The 20,974-nt window shown below is 53.8% G+C and overlaps 1 protein-coding gene across 1 annotated transcript; it reads left to right on the top strand.

Moving 5' to 3' along the window:
* Positions 1 to 1,587: 1,587 nt before the first annotated feature.
* On the top strand, positions 1,588 to 20,905 carry Gramd1a (GRAM domain containing 1A). The gene is made up of 19 exons (XM_090322752.1): positions 1,588 to 1,672; positions 6,985 to 7,195; positions 7,282 to 7,302; positions 7,558 to 7,642; positions 7,755 to 7,858; positions 7,954 to 8,049; positions 9,065 to 9,145; positions 10,511 to 10,623; positions 11,236 to 11,386; positions 12,493 to 12,691; positions 14,068 to 14,211; positions 15,524 to 15,642; positions 16,198 to 16,340; positions 17,357 to 17,460; positions 17,853 to 18,026; positions 18,118 to 18,205; positions 19,548 to 19,655; positions 19,760 to 19,880; positions 20,461 to 20,905. Exons 1-19 carry the CDS (start codon positions 1,665 to 1,667, stop codon positions 20,551 to 20,553), a joined length of 2,163 nt encoding a protein of 720 aa, XP_090178878.1. The 5' UTR covers positions 1,588 to 1,664; the 3' UTR covers positions 20,554 to 20,905.
* The last annotated feature ends 69 nt before the right edge of the window (positions 20,906 to 20,974 follow it).

The raw sequence follows: 20,974 nt of genomic DNA, 5'->3' as shown, positions 1-20,974 counted from the left end.
AGTCGCTATAATGATGGTGTGAGCCAATGGTATCTGGCTAGAAAATACCTTTCAAAATAATCTGAGCCAGAGCTGGGCACGGTGGCTCATGCCTGTCATCCTAGCTACTCAGGAGGCTGAGATCTGAGGATCAAGGTTCAAAGCCAGCCGAGGCACAAAAGGACATGAGACTTTTACTTCCAATTAACCTCTAGAAAATGGAGAGTGGGGCTTGGCTCAAGAGTAGGAGCCAAGAGCTCAGGGACAAGGCCCAGGCCCAGGGGTAGGGTGGTAGCCCAACTGAAGACCCTTTGCTGGGTACCGAGACAGGACACCCAGCCTGGTGACACCACTGATGTTTAGTGTTTTGAGTTTTGTTTCTTCTTTTTTCCAGTCCTGGGGCTTGAACACAGGGCCTGGGAACTATCTCTGAGCTTCTTTTGCTCAACACTAATGCTCTACTACTTGGGCCACAGCTCCATGTCCATCTTTTTCTGAGGAATAGAACCCAGGGCTCCATGCATGCTAGGCAAACACTTTACCACTAAACCACATTCCCAGCCTGGTTTTTTTTTTTTGTTGTTGTTGTTTTTTGTTTTTTTGCCAGTGCTGGGCTTGAGCTCAGGGCCTGAGCACTGTCCTTGGACTTTCTCAAGGCTAGAGCTCTACCGCTTGAGCCTCAGCACCACTTCTGGCTTTTTTCTATGTATGTAGTACTGAGGAATTGAACCCAGGTCTTTGTGCTTGCAAGGCAAGCACTCTACCACTAGGCCAAACTCTCAGCCCTGGGGTTTAGTTTTAATTAATTCTGCCTGCCTGCCTGTAGGTCTGTCTGTCTGTCTGCTTGTCTGTCGTCGGTCTGTCTGTCCACTTGCCTGCCTGCCTGCCTGCCTGTCTGCCTGCCTGTCTGTGGGCCTGCCTGTTGGTCTGTCTGTCTTCCTGTCTCTCTGCCGGCCTGTCTGTCCTCCTGTCCGTCTGTCTGTCTGTCTGCCTGCCGGTCTGGTGGCCTGCCTGTTGGTCTGTTTGCCTTTCTCTCTGCTGGCCTATCTGTCTGTCTATCTGCCAGCCTGTCTGTGTCTGTCTGTCTGTCTGTCTGTCTCTCGGCTGGCCTGTCTGTGTCTGTCTGTCTGTTGGCTTGCCTGTTGGTCTGTCTGTCTTCCTGTCTCTCTGCTGGCCTGTCTGTTCTCCTGTCTGTCGGTCTGTCAGTGCGCCTGCCTGCCTGTCGGCCTGCTTGTTGGTCTGCCTGTCTTCCAGTCTCTCTGCCGGCCTGTCTGTCTGTCTGTCCTCCTGCCGGCCTGTCTGCCCGCCTGTTGGTCTGTCTGTCTGTCTGTCTGCCGGCCTGTCTGTCGCCCCCTCCCCCCCCCCCCGGGCCCCGGCCCCTCTTCCCGGCAGCCTCTCCGCTCGGGCCCGGGCCCCGCTCGCCCCTCCCGGGCAGGGGGCGGCGTCGTGACGCGGGGCCGGGGCGGGCTCCGGGCGCGGAGCGGTCGCCGGCCGAGGCCTCCGGCGGTGGCGGCGGCGGCGGCGGCGGCGGCTCGGGGCCTTTGTGCGCGCGGCGGTGGCGGCGGCGGTGGCGGCGGCGGGGTCGGGCTGGCTGGAGGGCGAGGCCCGCGTCCCCGCGGGTGCCACGCCGCGCCTCGGCCCTGCCCGCCCGGTCCCGGCGGCCCGCGGCCGGCCCTGCTGCACCCATGTTCGAGTGAGGAGCGGGGGCCGGGAGGTCTGCAGGGGACGGGGAGGGGGGGTCCCTCGGGGCCGGGGGCGCCGCGGGGCGGGGTGCGGATGGCTGCCGGGGCGCGCGCGCCGGGGGTGAACCGGGGTCCGGGGGTCCGGGACCCCTAACCCCCCGCCCAGCCGGGCCCCGGGCCTCGCGGCCCCGGCAGGCCCCTCCGCCCGGGGGGCGCCGTGCGTCCCTGGGGTCCGCCCCCCGCCCCGCCCGGTGTCTCTATTGTTCTCATCATCCGTGCGTCTGTCTGGGTTAAGGGGTACGCGCAGGGTGCGTGCGTAATTCACCATAGTCTGGTGGATTAGACTCAATTACCTGTGGGTGTGTGTGTCAGACAGAGAGAGAGAGAGAGGGTCCCGCCTCCTTTGTGGCTCCCAAGGACAAAAATTATGTCTGATGATGGCTTAGGTAGAGCGGATCTGTCTGTCTGGCTGTCTGTCTGTCTGTCTGTGTGGCTGCTGCTTGCTGTGCATGTTCGCTTCACACTGCCCGTGATCGCCCGGCACTGGTGGCTCACACCTGTAATCCCAGTTATTCAAGAGGCTGGAATCTGGAGGTGTGCTGTTCAAAACCAACCCGGGCAGCAGCACAGTCTGAGGTTCTTATCTCAAAGAAATAGGAACCTTCACTGGTGCTGGTGGCCCGCGTCTGTCCCACTAGGTACCCAGGAGGCGGGGATCTGAGGACTATGGTGTAAAGCCAGCCCAGACTGCAAAGTCTGTGAGGCTCTTTTTTTCTTTTTGCCAGTCCTGGGCTTGGACTCAGGGTCTGAGCACTGTCCTTGGACTTTCTCAAGGCTAGAGCTCTACCACTTGAGCCTCAGCACCACTTCCGGCTTTTCTCTATATGTGGTACTGAGGAATTGAACCCAGGTCTTCATGCATGCTAGGCAAGCACTCTACCACTAGGCTAAACTCCCAGCTCCTGTGAGACTCTTTTCTCCAATTAGTCACCCAGAAATGCACAAAGTAGTGCTGTGGCTCAAGTGGTAGAGCACTGGCTTTGAGCAAAAAAAAAAAAAAAAAAGCTCAAGGACTGTGTCCAGGCCTTGAGTTCACGCCTCAAGACCAGAACCAAAAAAACCCTTATAACTTCCACCAGTGGTTTTAAGTGTGGCAGGCGGTGAGTCATAATGTGTGTGGCATTTTGGCTGGGGTGTGTATGCACGCTGCCTGGGTGCCTGTGTCTTACCCGAGAAATTCGCATTTGGTCATCTATAAAAACCCATACTCTTTGTGTGTCCCCTTGTGGCACAGAAGTGTCACGCACACATGTGGTCACACACACACGCCATGTGTGTGTGTGCAGCTGAGAAAGGCCTTGGCTCTGATTGTTCTTCTCATTCCATTCTTGTGGGAAATTTTCCCCCGGGGGTGACATTGTGTACCCAGGCTTTTCTGTGTGTGGGGGAGACCCTTTGTGGTTCCTTCTGGGCCAAGGATCCTCCTTAGTGATTTATTTATTCATTTTGCCAGTCCTGCCTAGGGCTTGAACTCAGGGCCTAGATACTGCCCCTTAATTATTTTTTCCTGATCCTGAGGCTTGAACTCAGGGACTCTCCCTGAGTTCTTTTGCTCTAGGCTAGCACTCTACTACTTGTGCCACAGTACCACTCCTGGCCTTTTCTGTTTCTGTGGTACTGAGGAATCAAACCCAGGGCTTCATGCATGCTAGGCAAGCACTCTACCACAAAGCCACATTCCCAGCCTCCCCCCACCCCCTTTTCTTTGGGGGGGGGGGACTCAAAGCTGACATCACTTGAGCCACAGCTCCATTCCCAGCTTTTTCCTGGTTCATTGGAAATAATAAGAATCTCATGGACTTTCCTTCCCTGGGCTGGCTTTAAACTATGATCCTTGTATCTCAACCTCCTGAGTAGCTGGAATTACAGGTATGAGCGCCAGCACCCAGCAGAGAAGTTCCTTTTGCTAGGGTGGTGCCCTGATGTTCTTTTTCTTGCACGTTGGTGTCTGTCCCTGCCCCTCTCTGACCTCGGCCAATTTGGGGGTGGGGGAGGTTGTTGTTGGGTCCAGGAGAGGTGAGAAGTCTGTGGCAAAACCCCATTCTCTTCCAAATCCCCACTCTGTAACGGTCCCTTGCCACAGCTTCCGGCCCCCCCTTCCCTGCCATGGCTGGCTGCATCAGGCAGCCCCAGAGCTCCTCTCTGAGCTCTGAACACACTTCCTCCTAGTCCTGCCCAGCAGCAAAAACTGGGGTGCAGGGCAGCCTGAGCCTGTCCTGGGGTGGCCTTGTCCCTAGACCTGAGGCTGGCAGAGAAAGGGTTTCAGGCCAGCAAGACCAAACCAGGCAGGGGAATGGTGAACCCGACCCCAAACTGGGGTTCTCAGGCCTGTGGCATGCATGAGATCCTCTTTCCTGCTCCTTGCTGGTCCCTCCCTCCCTCCCTGCCCGCCTACCTTTCTTTTTTTCTTTCTTTTTCCCTCTTTTCTTTCTTGTGCCAGTACTGGGACTTACCTCGGGACCTGGGCACTATCCCTGAACTGCTTTTTGCTCAAGGTTCGAGCTTTGTCAACTTCTGGCTTTCATGGGTGCTTAATTGGCGATGAGAGTCTCTAGGACTTTCCTTCCCTGCGCTGGCTATGAACCACGATCCTCAGATCTCAGCCTCCTGAGTGGGTAGGATGACGGGCATGAGCCACCACTAGTGCCCAGCTCACTCCTTTTTTTTTTTTGCCAATCTTGAGCCTTGAACTCAGGGCCTGAGCACTGTCCTTGGGATTTCTCAAGGCTAGAGCTCTACCACTTGAGCCTCAGCAATACTTCTGGGTTTTTTCTATGTATGTGGTACTGAGGAATCGAACCCGGGTCTTCGTGCATGCTAGGCAAGCACTTTAACCACTAGGCCAAACTTCCGGCACATTTTTCTTTTCTTTTCCTTTCTAGGACTGGCCCTGGGATTTGAACTCAGGGCCAGGGTACTCTCTGTTGTTTGTTGTTGTTGTTGTTGTTGTTCAAAACTTAGTGTTTCACAGCTCCACTTTTGGCTTTTTTGCTGTTTCCTTGGAGCTAAGAGTCTCATGAACTTTCCTATTCTGAGTCTCTGAGATGACAGGCTTCCTCCCCTGCCAAGCTCAGTCCTGGCCCTGAACTTGGTGTTCCTGAACCCAGAGCCGTCTTCTCTTCTTGCCAACTTTGTTCTTTGTCCTCACTTGGCTCTGGGAGCCTTGCCCCACGGAGTCCTCTGCAGACACTGTGGCTAAAGGAGCCATATCTGTTTCCCGTTGTCTTTGCCTCTTCATACTTCAACATTTACTAGAATCTCTTGGGTGTCTCTGGTGGAGGGGTTGATCAGAGCGAGGGGGGGGTGGGGTAAGATTAAAAAAAAAAATTCTTCAATTAATTCCTTAATGGATTCATCTATTTCTTGTTCTGCTGTGGATGGAGGGATGCCAAGGTCTTTCGCATTCTGGCTAGCACTTTACTGCTGAGTTATAGTTCCAGTGCTTGTTTTGTGGTTGTGTGTGTGTGTGTGTGTGTGTGTGTGTGTGCGTGCGTGCGTGCGTGTGCGCGCGCACACCAGTACAAGGGCTTGAACTTAGGGTCCAGGCGCTGTCCCTTAGCTAACTAGCTTGCATTCTCTTATTTTTTGTTCTCAAGGTTGGTGCTCTACTACTTGAGCCACAACTCCCACTTCTGGCTTTTTGCTGGTTCATTGGAGATAAGAGTCTCATGATTTTTTTGCCCAGGCTGGCTTCAGGTGACAATCCTTAGATCTCAGCCTCTTCAGTGCTGGGATTACAGAGCTCCAATGCCTGGCATCTTCCCTGTCTTGAATGGGATGGGAATGATACGGAATGCACGGGATTGTTTAAGAAATGATCACATTCACCACACGAGACTCCACAGAGCTCCTGATAAGGAGCCAGCAAGGTCTCTTTCAAGTTCCCGAGTCTTACCCCAAGCCCTTATGACACTTGTGTTTATGCAGTTATCTCTGAGTGTTCTGTTTGTTTAATGTCTGCTTCTGTACTTTGCGAGGCTGGTGCCATATCTGATGGTCTCTGCTCTGCCGGCCCCAGCTGCTGCTGCTGTTTATTTAGTCACTCAGGTTTATGACATAGATTTGGGCTAGGCACTGGTGGCTTATGTCTGTCGCCCTAGCTACTCAGGAGGCTGAGATCTAAGGATCACAGTACAAAGCCAGCCCAAGTAGAAATGTCCATGACACTCTTAACTCTTTTTTTTTTTTTTTTGCCAGTCCTGGGCTTGAACTCAGGGCCTGAGCACTGTCCTTGAACTTTCTCAAGGCTAGAGCTCTACCACTTAAGGCTCAGCACCACTTCCAGCTTTTTGCTATGTATGTGGGGTACTGAGGAATCGAACCCGGGTCTTCGTGCATGCTAGGCAAGCACTCTACCACTAGGCCAAACTCCCGGCCCGACGCTCTTAACTCTTATCCCCAGTGAACCACCAAAAAGTCAGAAGTTGAAGCATGGCTCACAAAACCGTAATCCCCCTTCCCCCAGACAATATTTATGTTTTTAGCTTAACTAATGGGCTGGGGAATGTCACTCAGTGGTAAAGCACTTGCCTAACAAGTGCAGTGTCCTGGGATCAATTCCCCAGTACCAAAAAAAGAAAAGACAAAATTAAAAAGTACAATTAGCTTGAGTAATTGAGTTAGAAAGTCATTATTCCATAGATGTATGTTGTATGGAGGGTGGGTGGATGGATGGGTGAGTGGATAGGTAGATGGATGCATGCATGAATGGGTGGATGAATGGGTGAGTGAGTGGTTCTGTGGATGATGAATGGATTTTGGAAGGGTGAGTGGATATGATGGATGGATGATGGTAGGTAGAAGATGATGGATGGATGGATGGATGGATGAGGGTAGATGAGTGATGACGGGTGATGATGGTGGATGGGTGATGATGAATGATAAATGCATGGTGGATGGATGAGGGATGGATGGTGGTAGATGAGGGTGGATGGTGGTGGATGAGGGTGGATGGTGGTGGATGGTGGTGGATGGTGATGGATGAGGGTGGATGGTGGTGGATGGTGGTAGATGGTGGTGGATGAAGGTAGATGGTGGTAGACGAGGGTGGATGGTGGTAGACGAGGGTGGATGGTGGTGGATGAGGGTGGATGGTGGTACATGAAGGTAGATGGTGGTGGACAGTGGTGGATGGTGGTGGACAGTGGTGGATGAAGGTAGATGGTGGTGGATGAGGATGGATGGGTGGTGGATGGTGGTGGATGGTGGCTGATTGATAAGTGGGCTTGACCCCCCTCCAATCCTCTTCCTCCCCTGCCCACAGCACTACGCCCCACTCTGGTCGGAGCACCCCAAACAGCTCCCCATCTCTCCGGAAGCGGTTGCAGCTTTTGCCCTCAAGCCGGCCCCCTGCGGAGGCAGAAGCAGGTGGCATGGTGGAGAAAGGGTCTGATAGCTCCTCCGAGAGGAGTGGGGTGCCCGGAACCCCCAGCACCCAGAGCCTGGGCGGCCGGAACTTCATCCGTAACAGCAGAGTGGGTGTGGGAGCTGGCGGGGTGTGCCAGGGGCGGGGAGCTTGGGGGGGCGTAGGCTCATCTTGTGCCCTCTCTTTCTCTTTCAGAAGATGCAGAGCTGGTATAGTGTGAGTATTTGGGAAGAACGGGGTGCCAGGGGGTGTGGGAGCCAGGGGCCATGAGCTGGCCGCGAACCCTGGACTGCAGGAGTCCGAGTTGGAGTGGGCACAGAGGTCACAGCCCAGGGTCAACTGTATAGTAGACCTTCCCCGGGCTGGCTTTGAACTGCGATCTTCAGATCTCAGCCTCCCAAGTATCTGGGATGACAGGCGAGAGCCACGGTGCCCGGGGTTGGATTGGGGTTCAGACTTTACTTCCCTTAGATGCTCAGCCCCACGTATAAACAACGCAATGAAGATTTCCGGAAACTGTTCAGCAAACTCCCTGAAGCCGAGCGCCTCATCGTGGGTGAGATTCGGGGTGGCCCAGGACCAGGGCGCCTGCCTGTGGGCTGCTGGGATTGTGGGTGGGCCTCCAGAGTGCATGTACCTGACTCGCCCCCCCCCCCCCGACCCCCCAGATTACTCTTGCGCCTTGCAGCGTGAGATCCTGCTACAGGGCCGCCTCTACCTGTCGGAGAACTGGATTTGTTTCTATAGTAACATCTTCCGCTGGGAGACCACGGTGAGCCCGTGGGCCAGGACTAGGAGAGGGCGCCCCGGGGTGGGGCGGCTGCATGGAGTTGCTAGATGTCCCGGCTTCTCCTCTTCTGGCTGCAGATTTCCATCCAGCTGAAGGAGGTGACCTGTCTCAAGAAGGAGAAGACGGCGAAGCTGATCCCCAACGCCATCCAGATCTGCACGGAGAGTGAGAAGGTGAGCCCCGAGGGCGGGCGGGGGGTCCCCTCTCATCTCTGGCCCCCATCTGCCCTGACCTGAACCTCTCCATAGGAGAGCTGGAATCAAACCCAGCGCCTTGCGCATGCGAGGCAAGTAAGCTCCCACAGAGGAACTCCATCTTTTATTTTTGGTCTGTCGTGGGGCTTGAACTCAGGACCTGTGCACTGTCCCTGAGCTCTTATGCTCAAGCCTAGTGCTCTACCACTACAGCCTCATTTCCAGTTTTCTGGTGGTTCATTGGAGATAAGAGTCTCAGGGGGACTCTTCTGCCTGGGCTGGCTTTGAACCATGATCCTCAGATCTCAGCCTCCTGAGCAGCTAGGCGGACAGGCCTGAGCCACTGGCACCCTGCTGCACCTTGGTCTTTTGAGACAAGATCTGGAATGTGAGCCCAGGCTGGCCTCCATCTTGACATCCTCCTGCCTCAACCTCCCAAATGCTGATTGTATCGGCGTGCACCTCTGTGCCAGCCAAGTGTCCTCAGGACAAGATGGCTTATGTGACCCCAGTGGCCCAGCAGGAAACAGAAGGGATAAAGGAAAAGACCGCAGCAAACTTCCTTCCTTCACGTGTGCGTGCGTGTGTGCGTACGTACATACGTACATATGTGCGTGTTTGGGACTTGAACTCAAGGCCTGAGTGCTGTTCCTCCCTGAGCTTTTTCACTCAAGCCTGGTGCTCTACCACTTGAGCCACAGTTCCACTTAAGGTTTTTTTTTTGGTGGTTCATTGGAGGTAAGGGTCTCACAGACTTTCCTTCCCAGGCTGGCTTTGAACCTGGCTGGCTTGCTCTGAGGAAGGTCCAGGGTGTTCTCTCATATGGTGGCCTGGCCTCACCCAGCACTGGGCTGGTCACAGAGTCCACACTCTGTGGAAGGAACACAGAGGCAGCCTGTGGCGATGCAGGGGGTACAGATGCGGGGGTAGCTGTGGATTGCCCGAGGCCGGGGCGTGTCCCCTCACCCCGCTATGTGTTTCCACCCCCTTCCAGCATTTCTTCACCTCCTTTGGGGCCCGTGACCGTTGTTTCCTTCTCATCTTCCGCCTGTGGCAGAACGCACTGCTGGAAAAGGTGGGTGTGGGTAAAACTGGGGCAGAGGGATTGGGGTGCCAGGACTTAGGAGCAAGGGGAACTTCTTTTTTCTCTTTCTTTTTTTTTTTATTTTTTGGCCAGTCCTGGGCTTGAGCTCAGGGCCTGAGCACTGCCCTTCGATTTTCTCAAAGTTAGAGCTCTACCACTTGAGCCTCAGCACCACTTCTGGGTTTTTTTCTATGTATGTGGTGCCGAGGAATTGAACCCCGGTCTTAGTGCATGCTAGGCAAGCACTTTAACCACTAGGCCAAACTCCCAGCCCCAGGACCTTTTTTTTGTTTTGGTGGGTCATGGGGCTTGAACTTGGCCTGGGAGCTATCTCTGAGCTCTTCTGCTCAACGCTATCGCCCTACCCTTTGAGCCAAGCCCTACTTCCCATTTTCTAGAGGTTAATTGCAGATAAGAGTTTCAGGTCTTTTTGTGCCCGGGCTGGCTTTGAACCTTGATCCTCAGATCTCAGCCTCCTGAGTGGCTAGGATTACAGGTGTGAGCCACCGAGCCTGGCTTTTTTTTAAAGAAGGGAATCCTTTGTTTCCCTATCTTTGGAGTTCATTTCAGTAGATATATTATTTAATAAACATATGAAGAGACACTTGGGTATCCACCTTTGTGATTCTCTCCTAAGACTATCCTTTTTTGGTCTCACTGTGGTATCTAGAATCCTGTGTAATTTGTCATATCACAGTGTGTTTTAGATCTAACTTCCACTTGTCAAGGAGAACATGCCGGTTTTGGCTTTTTTTTTTTTTTTTTTGGTAGTTCGCTGGAGGTAAGAATCTCACAGATTTTTCTGCCCAGGCTGGCTTTGAACTCCAATCCTCCAGATCTTAGACTCCTGAGTAGCTAGGATGACAGGCATGAGCACCAGCTCTCAGCAGGAACTTTCTAGAGCTGTTTTGAACACTTGCGAGGTAGCACATGTGAAAAATGTCTTCTCTGCCCACTCCCCTTGCTAAGGGCCCAGTACATCGAGCAGTCACTCTTGTCTTCTGTTCTTATTCTACCACTCTGACTAGTTGACCCAAAGCCCCTGGGGGTCCTTAGGATGCCTGGAGGAAGAGTTGGGGTGACAGTGGGGTGCAGGACAGAACAGGACATCTTAGGCCTTGGGGTGTGGGCATTCCAGAAATCTTGAGTGTGGTGGAATCTCACAGAGGTTTCTCCCTTCCTAGCTCTCTCTGTTTGCTCTGGCCAGGGAGGTCACGCTGCCCCCTTGTGGACGCCACGGGAACTGCTGGGACAAAGGGCTTGAAAGGCAACCTGCCTTGAAAAAGCTCTGGCCTGGGCAGAAGACAAACAACAAAACCAAAGCCAACCTTCCCTCCCTTTGTCCTGTGTGTGCAGACGCTGAGTCCGCAGGAGCTGTGGCACCTGGTCCATCAGTGCTACGGCTCTGAGCTTGGCCTCACCAGCGAGGACGAGGACTATGTCTGCCCTCTGCAGCTCAATGGTCTGGGGTGAGTCGGTGGGTTGTGGCTCTGGGACTTGGGAGCAGAGGGGCTGTGTACAGACTTTCTAGAGCCCAGAGTGGACTCAAGAGGCTGTCGAGGGCCAGCGCCTATTTGCTCATATCTGTCATCCTAGCTACTCAGAAGGCTGAAATCTAGAGGTCACAGTTCAAAACCAGCCTGGGCAGGAAAGTCAATGAGACTTGTTTTTTCCCCTAGTCGTGGGGCTTGAACTCAGGGCTTGGCTGCTGTCTGTGAGCCCCTTTGTGCTCAAAACTAGCACTCTACCCCTTGAGACACAGCATCATTTCTTAGCTTCTTCTGAGTAGTTTATCGGAAATAAGAGTCTCACAGACTTTCCTGCCTGGCTTTGAACCGTGATCCTCAGATACCAGCTTCCTGAGTAGCTAGGATGGTAGGCATGAGCCACCAGCACCTGGCTTCTAGGAGACTCTTATCTCCAATGAACCACCAAAAAGCCACAAGTGGAGGTGTGGCTCAAGTGGTAGAAAAAAAAAGCTAAGGAACAGCAGCACCCGGGCTGTGCATTCAAGCCCCCTCTCAAAAGCTCAAGTAGGGTCTCAAGAAGGCAGGGTTCCCACTTCCTTCTTTCCCCTGCAGCAGCCCCAAGGAGGTAGGAGATGTCATCGCTCTGAGTGACATCACCCCCTCAGGGGCCACTGACCGCAGCCAAGAGCCCAGCCCTGTGGGGTTACGTCGTGGCCGAGTCACCCCCAACCTTTCCCGAGCCAGCAGCGATGCAGATCATGGGGTGAGCAGAAGGGCACGGATGAGGTGACAGTGGAGTGGGGGGGAGACGGTCCAGTGACAGACACAGGCTGGATCAGGGGACAGTCTCCAAGGGGCAGGAGTGGGTGGATGTGGGGGAGGGGAGGAAGATGGAGATAGAAAAGACGTGGACCAAAAAAGGGGAAAGTGCAAGATACTTGTGGGTCACACTTGTCATGTTAGCTTCTCAGGAGACTGAGCTCTGAGGATCACAGTTCAGAGCCAGCCTGGGCAAGAAAGCCTGTGAGACCGCCTCCAATAAAAACTACACAGACGGGGCTGGGAGTTTGGCCTAGTGGTAGAGTGCTAGCCTAGCATGCACAAAGACCCGGGTTCAATTCCTGTGTACCACGTACATAGAAAAGGCCGGAAGTGGTGCTGTGGCTGAAGTGGTAGAGTGCTAGCCTTGAGAAAGCCCAAGGACAATGCTCAGGCCCTGAGTTCAAACCCAGGACTGGAAAAACAACCAAAAAAACTACTTAGAAAAGCCAGAAGTGGTGCACTATGGCTCAAGTGGTAGAGCACCAGCCTTGAGCAAAAGAAGCTGAGGGATAGTTCCCAGGCCGAGTTCAAACCTCGGGATTCACACACACACACACACACACACACAGTTCGAGCAGGGCAGGGGAGCCAGATGCCTATTAGCTCTCGCCTGTCATCTGAACTACTCAGGAGGCTGAGATCCAAGGATTTCAGGTTCAAAGCCAGCCCAGGCAAGAACATCTGTGAGACTCTTGCCTTTAATTAACCAACCAAAAAAAAAAAGGCCAGAGGTGGATATCTGGCTCAAATGCTGCAGTGCCAGCCTTAGGCAAAAAAGGCTAAGAGACATTGCCCAGGCCTTGAGTTCAAGTCCCAGCTACAAGGGATGAAAGCTGTACTGATTGATGGAGACAGACAGACAGACAGGAAGACAGGAGAGCTGCAGTTCAAGACATGCCTGACAGGGCTGTAAGCACAGCCCCAGCTCTCCTGAGAGCCCTAAGATGTTCACTGTCGCCTGCCAATATGTGGGCAGCCTGTGAGAAGCCAGGGGCTAGAGTGGGGCTGTGAGGGCCATGGATGGGATGGATGAAGCCTTTCCTGTAGGCAGAGGAAGACAAGGAGGAGCAGACAGACAGCCAGCCAGATGCCTCCTCCAGCCAGACCATGACTCCGGTGACAGAGCCCCCCAGTACAGAGCCTGCCCCCCCGGAGGACCCAAGCACCCTGGGCCCCTTGGATCTGCTGCCCAGAGATGAGCTGTTGACAGACACTAGCAACTCATCTTCATCTACAGGCGAGGAAGGTGAGGAGAGGAAAACCAATGTCTCTCATCTCAGACACCCAGGGATAAACCGTGGCTCACAGGACTCAAAAAAAAAAATAATAATAAGAGGGTGCTGGGCGCGGTGGCCCACGTCTGTAATCCTAGCTACTCCAGAGGCTGAGATCTGAGGATCACAGTTCAAAGCCAGCCCGCGTACTAAAATCCGTGAGACTCTTATTTACAATTAATCACTAGAAAACCAGAAGTGGCGCTGAGGCTCTAGGGGTAGGGCAGTAAACTTGAGCTGAAGAGCTCAGGGACAGCGCCCAGGCCTAGAGTTCAAGTCCCACAACCGACCAAAATAATAATAATGGGGAGCAAGATGGTAAAAAAATGGGTCGGGATGGGATTCAAGTGGCATTGTCAGCAGTCTACCTTTCCCGAGCTCTGATTTCAAGACAGAACACAATCAAGACCAATGCCGGGTATAAATCTTTCTCACTGGGTGAGGTGCACACGCCTTTTAACCTCTCTGAGCACTGGTTTTTGTCATCTAGAAAAATGGAGATAGCCCTCAGTAATGCCCACTTTATGGCTGGGCACACAGGTAGCTCACCAGTGCTAACCTACTCCTAACTATTTGGGGGTTTGTGATTCAAAGCTAGCCTGAGCAGGAATATCTGTGAGCCTCCTATCTTCAATCAACTAACCAAAAAATCCTTGAGTTAAATAAAGCAAGCAAGACTGTGAGGCTTTGAGTTCAAGACCCACTACCAGAAAATAATAACCACTTCTAGCAAATAATAACTATAATAATAATAATAATAATAATAATAATAATTCCATCTATAGGATTGTTAAGAAAAGCAAATTAATTCATAAAGTGTGCCTAAAGCTGTTGAGCCAGTTATATTGCTTTTATTTTCTCTGTGCCAACTAATTTTGGGTTCCCTTATTCTAGCAGAGACAGAGCAAGCCCAAGCCCTGGGCTTTTTGCCAGTGGCTACAGCCAAAACCCAAAACAACTAACCCCTAAACCACATCCCCTAGAATTGGCTCTGGTTGGCTCAACTTGGAGAAGGAGCTCAACTCTGAGCCAATCACTATGGCTGATTGGCCTGGCCTGGGTCACACCCACACTTCTGGTCCAATCCCTTGGCCGCCCCTAAGGTCACATGAAAGTGATTGGCTGGGGCGTGTGTGTGTGCACAGGCGCATGCTCCCACCCAGAACAATCATGATGTGGCCCTGATTGGCTGGCTGGAGGGACAGTGTGGTCACTCTCAGCCAATCCTGGGTCCGATTGGGCTGGACAGTGCTCTGTGCTCCAGAAAGTTGCATCTGATGTCAGGGAGAGGGACGAATGAGATCCCAAATACTGAGGGTCCCCCCTCCCCCTGGTGTGCGTCTCCCAGCTGACCTGGCCGCCTTGCTTCCTGACCTCTCCGGCCGGCTCCTCATCAACTCTGTCTTCCACGTGGGTGCTGAGCGGCTGCAGCAAATGCTCTTCTCTGACTCGCCCTTCCTGCAGGGCTTCCTGAAGCAGTGCAAGTTCACAGGTGAGAAACATGTATATATATATATATATATACATGTCCCACAAAGCTTTTTTTTTTCTTGAGTGCTCAGGGTCTGGCACTATCTCTGAGCTCTTTTGCTCAAGGATCAAGCTGTTTTGTTCTACCACTTTGAGCCATAACTCCACTTCTGGTTTTCTGGTGGTTTCATAGTTTTTCCTGTCCTAGCTGGCTTTGAACTGCGATTCTCAGACCTCAGCCTCCTGAGTAGCTGGGATGACAGGTGTGAGCCACCACACCCAGCTCACAAAAGTTTTCTTAAATCCCCCACCTTCTATAAAAGGGTGTGATAATCTGGAGAGAAACTGGGACTTGCTGACAGAAAGAACCTGAAATTGAGGGGTTGGGGTGAGGGAGAGCTCAGCCAGAACTATTTATCATGCATGTGTAAAGTTGTTTTATTCATTTATTTATTTATTTTTGGTTGTGGGGCTTGAACTCTGGACCTGGGCACTGTCCCTGCGTTCTTTAGCTCAAGGCTATGGCCCTTTCCCTTGAGCCATAGTACCACTTCCAGTTTTCTCAGGAGGCTGAGATCTGAGGAGTATGGTTCAAAGCTAGCCAGTCAGGAAAGTCTACGAGACTTTAATCTCCAATGAATCACCAAAAAGCCAGAGTGGAGCTGTGGTTCAAGTGGTAGAGTACCCAGCCTTGAGTAATAAAGCCCAAGGACAGTGCCCAGGCCCTGAGTCTATGCCCCAAGATTAGCAGGTGTACACACACACACACACACAAGGAGAAGGAGAAGGAGAAGAAGAAGGAAAAGAAGAAGAAGAAGAAGAATCAGAAGAAGAAGAAGAGAAGAAGAAGAAGAAGAAGAAGAAGAAGAAGAAGAAGAAGAAGAAGAAGAAGGAGAAGGAGAAGAAGAAGAAAAGTTTTAAGACTCCCTAGAAGAAAGGTCAGGCAGAGCCAAGTGGGGACATGGTGAAGGTGGGCAGAGACAAGTCCACAGAGAAGTGACCTCCAGACCCCCCACATACTAAAAGCTGCCAGGCACTAATGGATCACACCTGCTATCCTAGCTGGTCAGGAGGGTCTGAGGATCATAGTCCCAAGCCAGCCTAGGCAGAAAGGTATGTGAGACTTACATCTCCAATGGACAGCAAAAATCTAGAAGTAGAGCTGTTAGCTCAAAATGGTAGAGCACTGTCCTTGAGCAGAAAAGCTCAGGGGCAGTGCCCAGGCCCTGCGTTCAAGCCCCAGGACCCACCAAAAAAAAGGCCTTGCAGCGTGCGTGCCAAGGGAACAGGGAATACTTTTCTCATTCCTCTCCTTTCTCCCCTCTTCTCCCTAGATGTGACCTTGAACCCCTGGAGCGGGGATGCTAAGTGCCACCAGCGCCGCGTCCTGACCTACACCATCCCCATCAGCAACCCTCTGGGCCCCAAGAGCGCCTCTGTGGTGGAGACGCAGGTGGGCGGGGCCTGGCAGGGAGCGAGAAGAGGGCGTGGCAATGGCGGAGTGGGCGGGGCCTGGATGGGTGGGCGGGGCCGTGGCCTAGCCAGCAGTGGGATAATTGCTTCAGTGGGGTGGGCGGGGCCTGGTAGGGAGGGGGAAGAGGGCGGGGCGATGGGTGAGTGGGCGGGGATTGGATGAGTGGGCGGGGCCGTGGCCTGGCCAGCAGTGGGATAATGGCTTTGGTGGGGTGGGCGGGGCCTGTCAGGGAGGGAGAACGGGGAGGGGCGATGACTTAGTGGGCGGGGCCTGGATGGGTGGGCGGGGCCGGTGGCCTGGCCAGCAGTGGGATAATGGCTTCAGTGGGGTGGGCGGGGCCTGGCAGGGAGGGGGAAGAGGGCGGGGCGATGGTAGAGTGGGCGGGGCCGTGGCCTGGCCAGCAGTGGGATAATGGCTTCAGTGGGGTGGGCGGGGCCTGGTGGAATGGGCGGGGTCGGCAGGGTGGCCCTGCATCCCCGTGGGGATGGTTTGGGTGAAGTGACCCTGACCTTTTCCCCCTTCCTGTCCCGTCAGACGTTGTTCCGCCGGGGTCCGCAGGCCGGCGGGTGCGTGGTGGACTCCCAGGTGCTGACGCAGGGCATTCCCTACCAGGACTACTTTTATACCGTGCATCGCTACTGCATTCTGGGCCTGGCCCGGAACAAGGCCCGGCTGCGGTGAGCAACAGCCAGGATCGGCTGCCCCTCGCTCCCATTCCGTGCCCATCCCTGCCAGGCACGGTGACTCCTGCCTGTAATGTTACCTACTGAGGAGGGCTGAGGTCTGGAGGACTGTGGTTCAAAGACAGCCCCGGCTGATCTCTTAACCAGTTAAGAGGTGGAAGTGGGAGCTGTGGCTCAAGTGGTACAGCACCAGCTTGGGGCAAAAAATTACCCAGGGACAGCACCCAGGTGTTGAGTTTAAGTCTTTAGACCAGCACAAAAAAAAAACAAAAGCCAGGCGTTGTGGCTCAGGCCTGTAATCCTAGCTACTTAGGAGGCTGAGATCTGAGGATCACTGTTCAGACAGCCAGGGAAGGAAAGTCTGCGAGACTTTTTATCTCCAGTGAACCACCCAAAAGCCAGAAGTGGAATTGTGGCTTAAGTGGTAGAGCTTACATCCTTGGGTGAAAAAGCTCATGGATAGTGCCTAGATCCTGAGTTTGAACCTTAATCTTGGCGTGTGCACTCGCGCACACACACACACACACACACACACACACACAATCACACAGTCACACATAAAACAGTTGGATTCTGGTTAAGTTTTGTAAGTTGAGCCTACAGCCAGCTGTGATAGGCTTTGCGGTGAGTCTGTAAGAAGTCATGAGAGCCAGCGCCAAGGTCACGCTCATCTTGTCTTGGGCCTCTGGCAGGATGGTACTGCCATCTTGGCCCACTTGGGAGGTGATAGGTAACACACTGAGCTGATCCCCTGGATAGGACTGCAGGGGCTCGGCAGCCAGGTTGGGGAGAGGTGGGGGCTGAGTGGAACCAGCACGTGTGTGGGCACCAGAGGTGAGAGGTGGGGTCCAGGGAAGCCACAGGTGCCCGCAGAACCCCTGCCCCCATTGCCTATGTGACAGAGGGGCCCCAGAGACACAGGAAGGTAGGTGCTACTTGGGAGTTGGGGACAGTTGTCCTGTCCTCACCCCCAAACCCTGAATTCGATCCCCCCTGTTCTGTGCTGCCAGGGTGTCCTCAGAAATCCGCTACCGGAAGCAGCCGTGGAGTCTGGTGAAGTCACTCATTGAGAAGAATACTTGGAGTGGCATTGAAGAGTATTTCCACCATCTTGGTAAGTAACCATGGACCCGTTGCAGGGTGCAGGGGGTGGTGGTGTGGAGTCCCCTGGCTGGGGACAGACATCCAGAAGCTTCTCTTTATTTATTTGCTATGTGCCGGTACTAAGATTTGAACTCAGGACCTCACACTCTAGCCTTTATTTATATTTGCTCAAGGTTGGTTCTCTACCACTTGAGCTATACCTCCACTTCTAGGTTTGTTGTTGGTTTTTTTTTTTAGTGGTTCCTTGGAGATAAGAGTCTTGTGGTTTTCTTCTTCTCTGGGCTGGCTGCAAAACCACCGTCCTCCCTTTCCAGCCTCCTGAGTAGCTAGGATTCCAGGCGTGAGCTGGTGTACCCGGCCATCAAGGGATTTCTCTCTCTCGCTTTCTCCTATGACCCACAGAGCGAGAGCTGGCCAAAGCAGAGAAGCTGTCCCTGGAGGACGGTGGTAAGGATGCTCGGGGACTGTTGTCTGGTCTCCGGAGGCGGAAGCGGCCCCTGAGCTGGAGGGGACATGGAGATGGGCCCCAGCACCCCGACACTGACCCTTGTGCCCGGGCTGGCATGCACACCTCTGGTGAGTTCCAGTCAGGACAGATGGAGGCGCTGTGGGGCGGGGGATGGCAGAGGGGTCTGTTGTGTTAACCCCGAGTTGTTTTCTCCCATAGGCTCCCTCAGTGCCCGCTTCTCAGAACCACCCACAGACCAGAGCCCGGGGGCAGGCATCTCCAGCGCCCTGGTTCTTATCAGCATTGTGTGAGTTCTGGCCTCTCTCCTCACCTGGGGAGTGGGGCTGGCCCGCCTCACAGCACGCTGCGAACGCCCAGCAGAGCGCCGTATTGTAATAGTTGCTCAGGTTGTCTTGTAGAAGGTAGAGATTGAGGGGGAAGAAGTGGTGTTGTGGCGCTGGAGTTCAAGCCCCAGGACTGGCACACTAAAAGGAGGTTTGGAGACTTGGCTCAGGCAGTAGAGTACCAGTCAGTGAGAGATCTGGCTGGGGAAAGAGCACACAGGTACCCAGAGAAGCCTGGCCTAGCCTAAAACCCAGGAACAGTGCTCTCAGCAGGTTGAATTAGCCGGGGAACCCAGGTGCCAGTAGCTCTCACCTGTGATCCTAGCTACTCAGGAGGCTGAGATCTGAGGATCAAGGTTCAAAGCCAACCTGGGCACAAAAGGACCTGAGACTCTTATCTCCAATGAACCCCTAGAAAACGGGAAGTGGGGCTTGGCTCAAGGGTAGGGCAGTAGCCTTGAACTGAAGAGCTCAGGGTTAGCGCCCAGGCCGAGTTCAAGCCCCATGACCCACAAAAAAAAAAAAAGCTGGAAGTGGTGCTGTGGTTCAGGTGGTAGAGTGCTAGCTTTGAGCACAGAGGTTCAGGAACAGTGCCCAAGCCTTGAGTTCAAGTCCCTGGACCAGCAAAAAAAAAAAAAAAAAAGAATTAATGAGGTGAATGGTGAGAGGTAAGGCCCCCAAACTAGGCCATTTATACTTTTTGGGGGTTGCCAGTCCTGGGGCTTGAACTCAGGGCCTGGGCACTTCTCTGAGCTCTTCTTGATTCAAGGCTGGTCTTCTACCACACGTTCACTTCAGGCTTTTTGCTGGCTCATTGGAGATGAAAAAAAAAAAAAAGTCTCACAGAATTCCCTACCTGGGCCGGCTTTGAACTGTGAGCCTCCGATTTTGGCCTCCTGAGTGGTTCCCGGGCCAGGACCACCCCCGCCACACTCACAACCTCATTGGGCCTCAGTTTCCCAAGACCAGCGGCTTCCGTAGTCTGCTGGTTGTAATCTGCCCCTGGGTTTGGAGAAGGGCTGGGCTGCTGCTGACTTCCTTGTCTCTCCCCTCTGCCTGCTGCTACTCCAGGATCTGTGTGAGGTAGGGTCCCCCCCTCCCCAGCCCACCCTCCTCCTCTCAGATGGGTTTGGGTGAGAATCTTGGCTTTTCTGCTTCTGGGCTGTGTGGCCCTAGGCAAATAACTCACCCTCTCTGACCTGCAATTCACGCCTCTGTAAAGAAGCACGTGTAGATTATATTGGAGTTGGGGGAGGGAGCCTGAGGACCCCCCCAAAACTTCTCACCTCTGATCCCCACCCTTAGCCTCATTGTCCTCATTGCCCTCAACGTACTCCTATTTTACCGTCTGTGGTCCTTGGAGCGGACAGCTCATACGTTCCAGTCCTGGCACAGTCTGGCTCTGGCCAAGGGGTGAGAAGTGTGAGGGGTTTGGGAAGAGGAGGGGGAGTTGGTGTTAATCGGGGATGTGGAGGGGAAACTGAGGCATCACACTTAGGCCCTCTTGTCCCACATAGTAAATTCCCCCAGACGGCCACGGAGTGGGCTGAGATCCTGGCTCTCCAAAAGCAGTTCCATAGCGTCGAGGTGCACAAGTGGAGACAGATTCTCAGAGCTTCCGTGGAGCTCCTGGATGAGGTAGGTGGTGGGGTGGGGGAGAAGAGGGGAGGGAGCTGTGGAGTTCTGTGGTTTAGATGCTTCTGCCCATTTTTTTTTTTTTTTTTGTGGGTCATGGGGCTTGAACACTGGGCCTGGGCGCTGTCCCTGAGCTCTTCAGCTCAAGGCTACCACCCTCCCCCTTAAATCACAGCCCCACTTCTGGTTTTCTGGTGATTTAATAAGTCTCGAGGACTTCAGTGTCCAGGCTGGCTTTGAACCTTGGTCCTCAGATCTTAGCCTCCTGTGTAGCTAGGATTACAGGCGTGAGCCACCACACCTGGCTTGCTTCACTTTTTTCCCCTTAAACCTACTTAAACCACACTTCCACGTGTGGCTTTTTGCTGGTCCACGGGAGATAAGAGTCTCGTGGACTTTCCGGCGTGGACTGGCTGAGAGCCCTGATCCGCAGAGCTCAGCCTCGTGAGGAGCAGGGATTGCAGGCAGGAGCCACAGGCCTCTGCTGCCTTTGGGATGGTGAAGGGGGTGACTTTGCTGTCCAGGGGTGACCTCACCTCAACCCTGGCCCTTATCTTCTCCTCCTTGTCTCCCACCGTCCCAGATGAAATTCTCCCTGGAGAAGCTTCAGCAGGGCATCTCGGTCTCAGAGCCCCCGTTTGACCCAGAGCCGCAGACGGGTGACGCCTTCTCCTGAGAGCCTCCATCACCCCCAAAATGGACAGAAGGACACACACAAAGAGTGAACCCCAGCCACCACTGCTGGCACAGTGTGAGGGCTGGAATCTCCCATCCACTCCTCCCAGTGGCCCGACTATGGGTGCCACGCAGATGTCGGGGGCCACAGAACTGAATGCAAGTCTGGTCAACCCCCAGTTGGAGAGCTGGCCTGGCCTTTGGCTGACCCCTGACTAACTTATTTTACCCGGCTGGGGTTTGGAGGGGCTGGGGGAAGCCCTCCGTGTACCCCAGGATCCCTTGCCTCTGGGTTTAATAATGTATTATATTTATTTGGGGCCCACGGAGATCTAATAAAGGGTTAGAAATGATTGTGGCTTTGCTTGTGGGGACCCAGGAGTGAATGGGGAGCAAATAGCTGTCATATTCAATCTTGGGGT

The sequence above is a fragment of the Megascapheus bottae genome, chromosome 31 (genome assembly GCF_031878675.1).
Source record: "Megascapheus bottae isolate mThoBot1 chromosome 31, mThoBot2.hap1, whole genome shotgun sequence".
Taxonomy (NCBI): domain Eukaryota; kingdom Metazoa; phylum Chordata; class Mammalia; order Rodentia; family Geomyidae; genus Megascapheus; species Megascapheus bottae.
The sequence above is the reverse complement of the archived record's forward strand: the minus strand, read 5'-3'. Positions and strand labels throughout refer to the sequence as shown.

What these genes read in the sequence shown, in the direction of transcription:
- Gramd1a (XM_090322752.1), top strand. An exon ending in AGCCGAGCGCCTCATCGTGG is followed by an intron (nt 7,643 to 7,754) that starts GTGAGATTCGGG and finishes CCGACCCCCCAG; the next exon opens with ATTACTCTTGCGCCTTGCAG. An exon ending in AGAGTATTTCCACCATCTTG is followed by an intron (nt 17,461 to 17,852) that starts GTAAGTAACCAT and finishes TATGACCCACAG; the next exon opens with AGCGAGAGCTGGCCAAAGCA.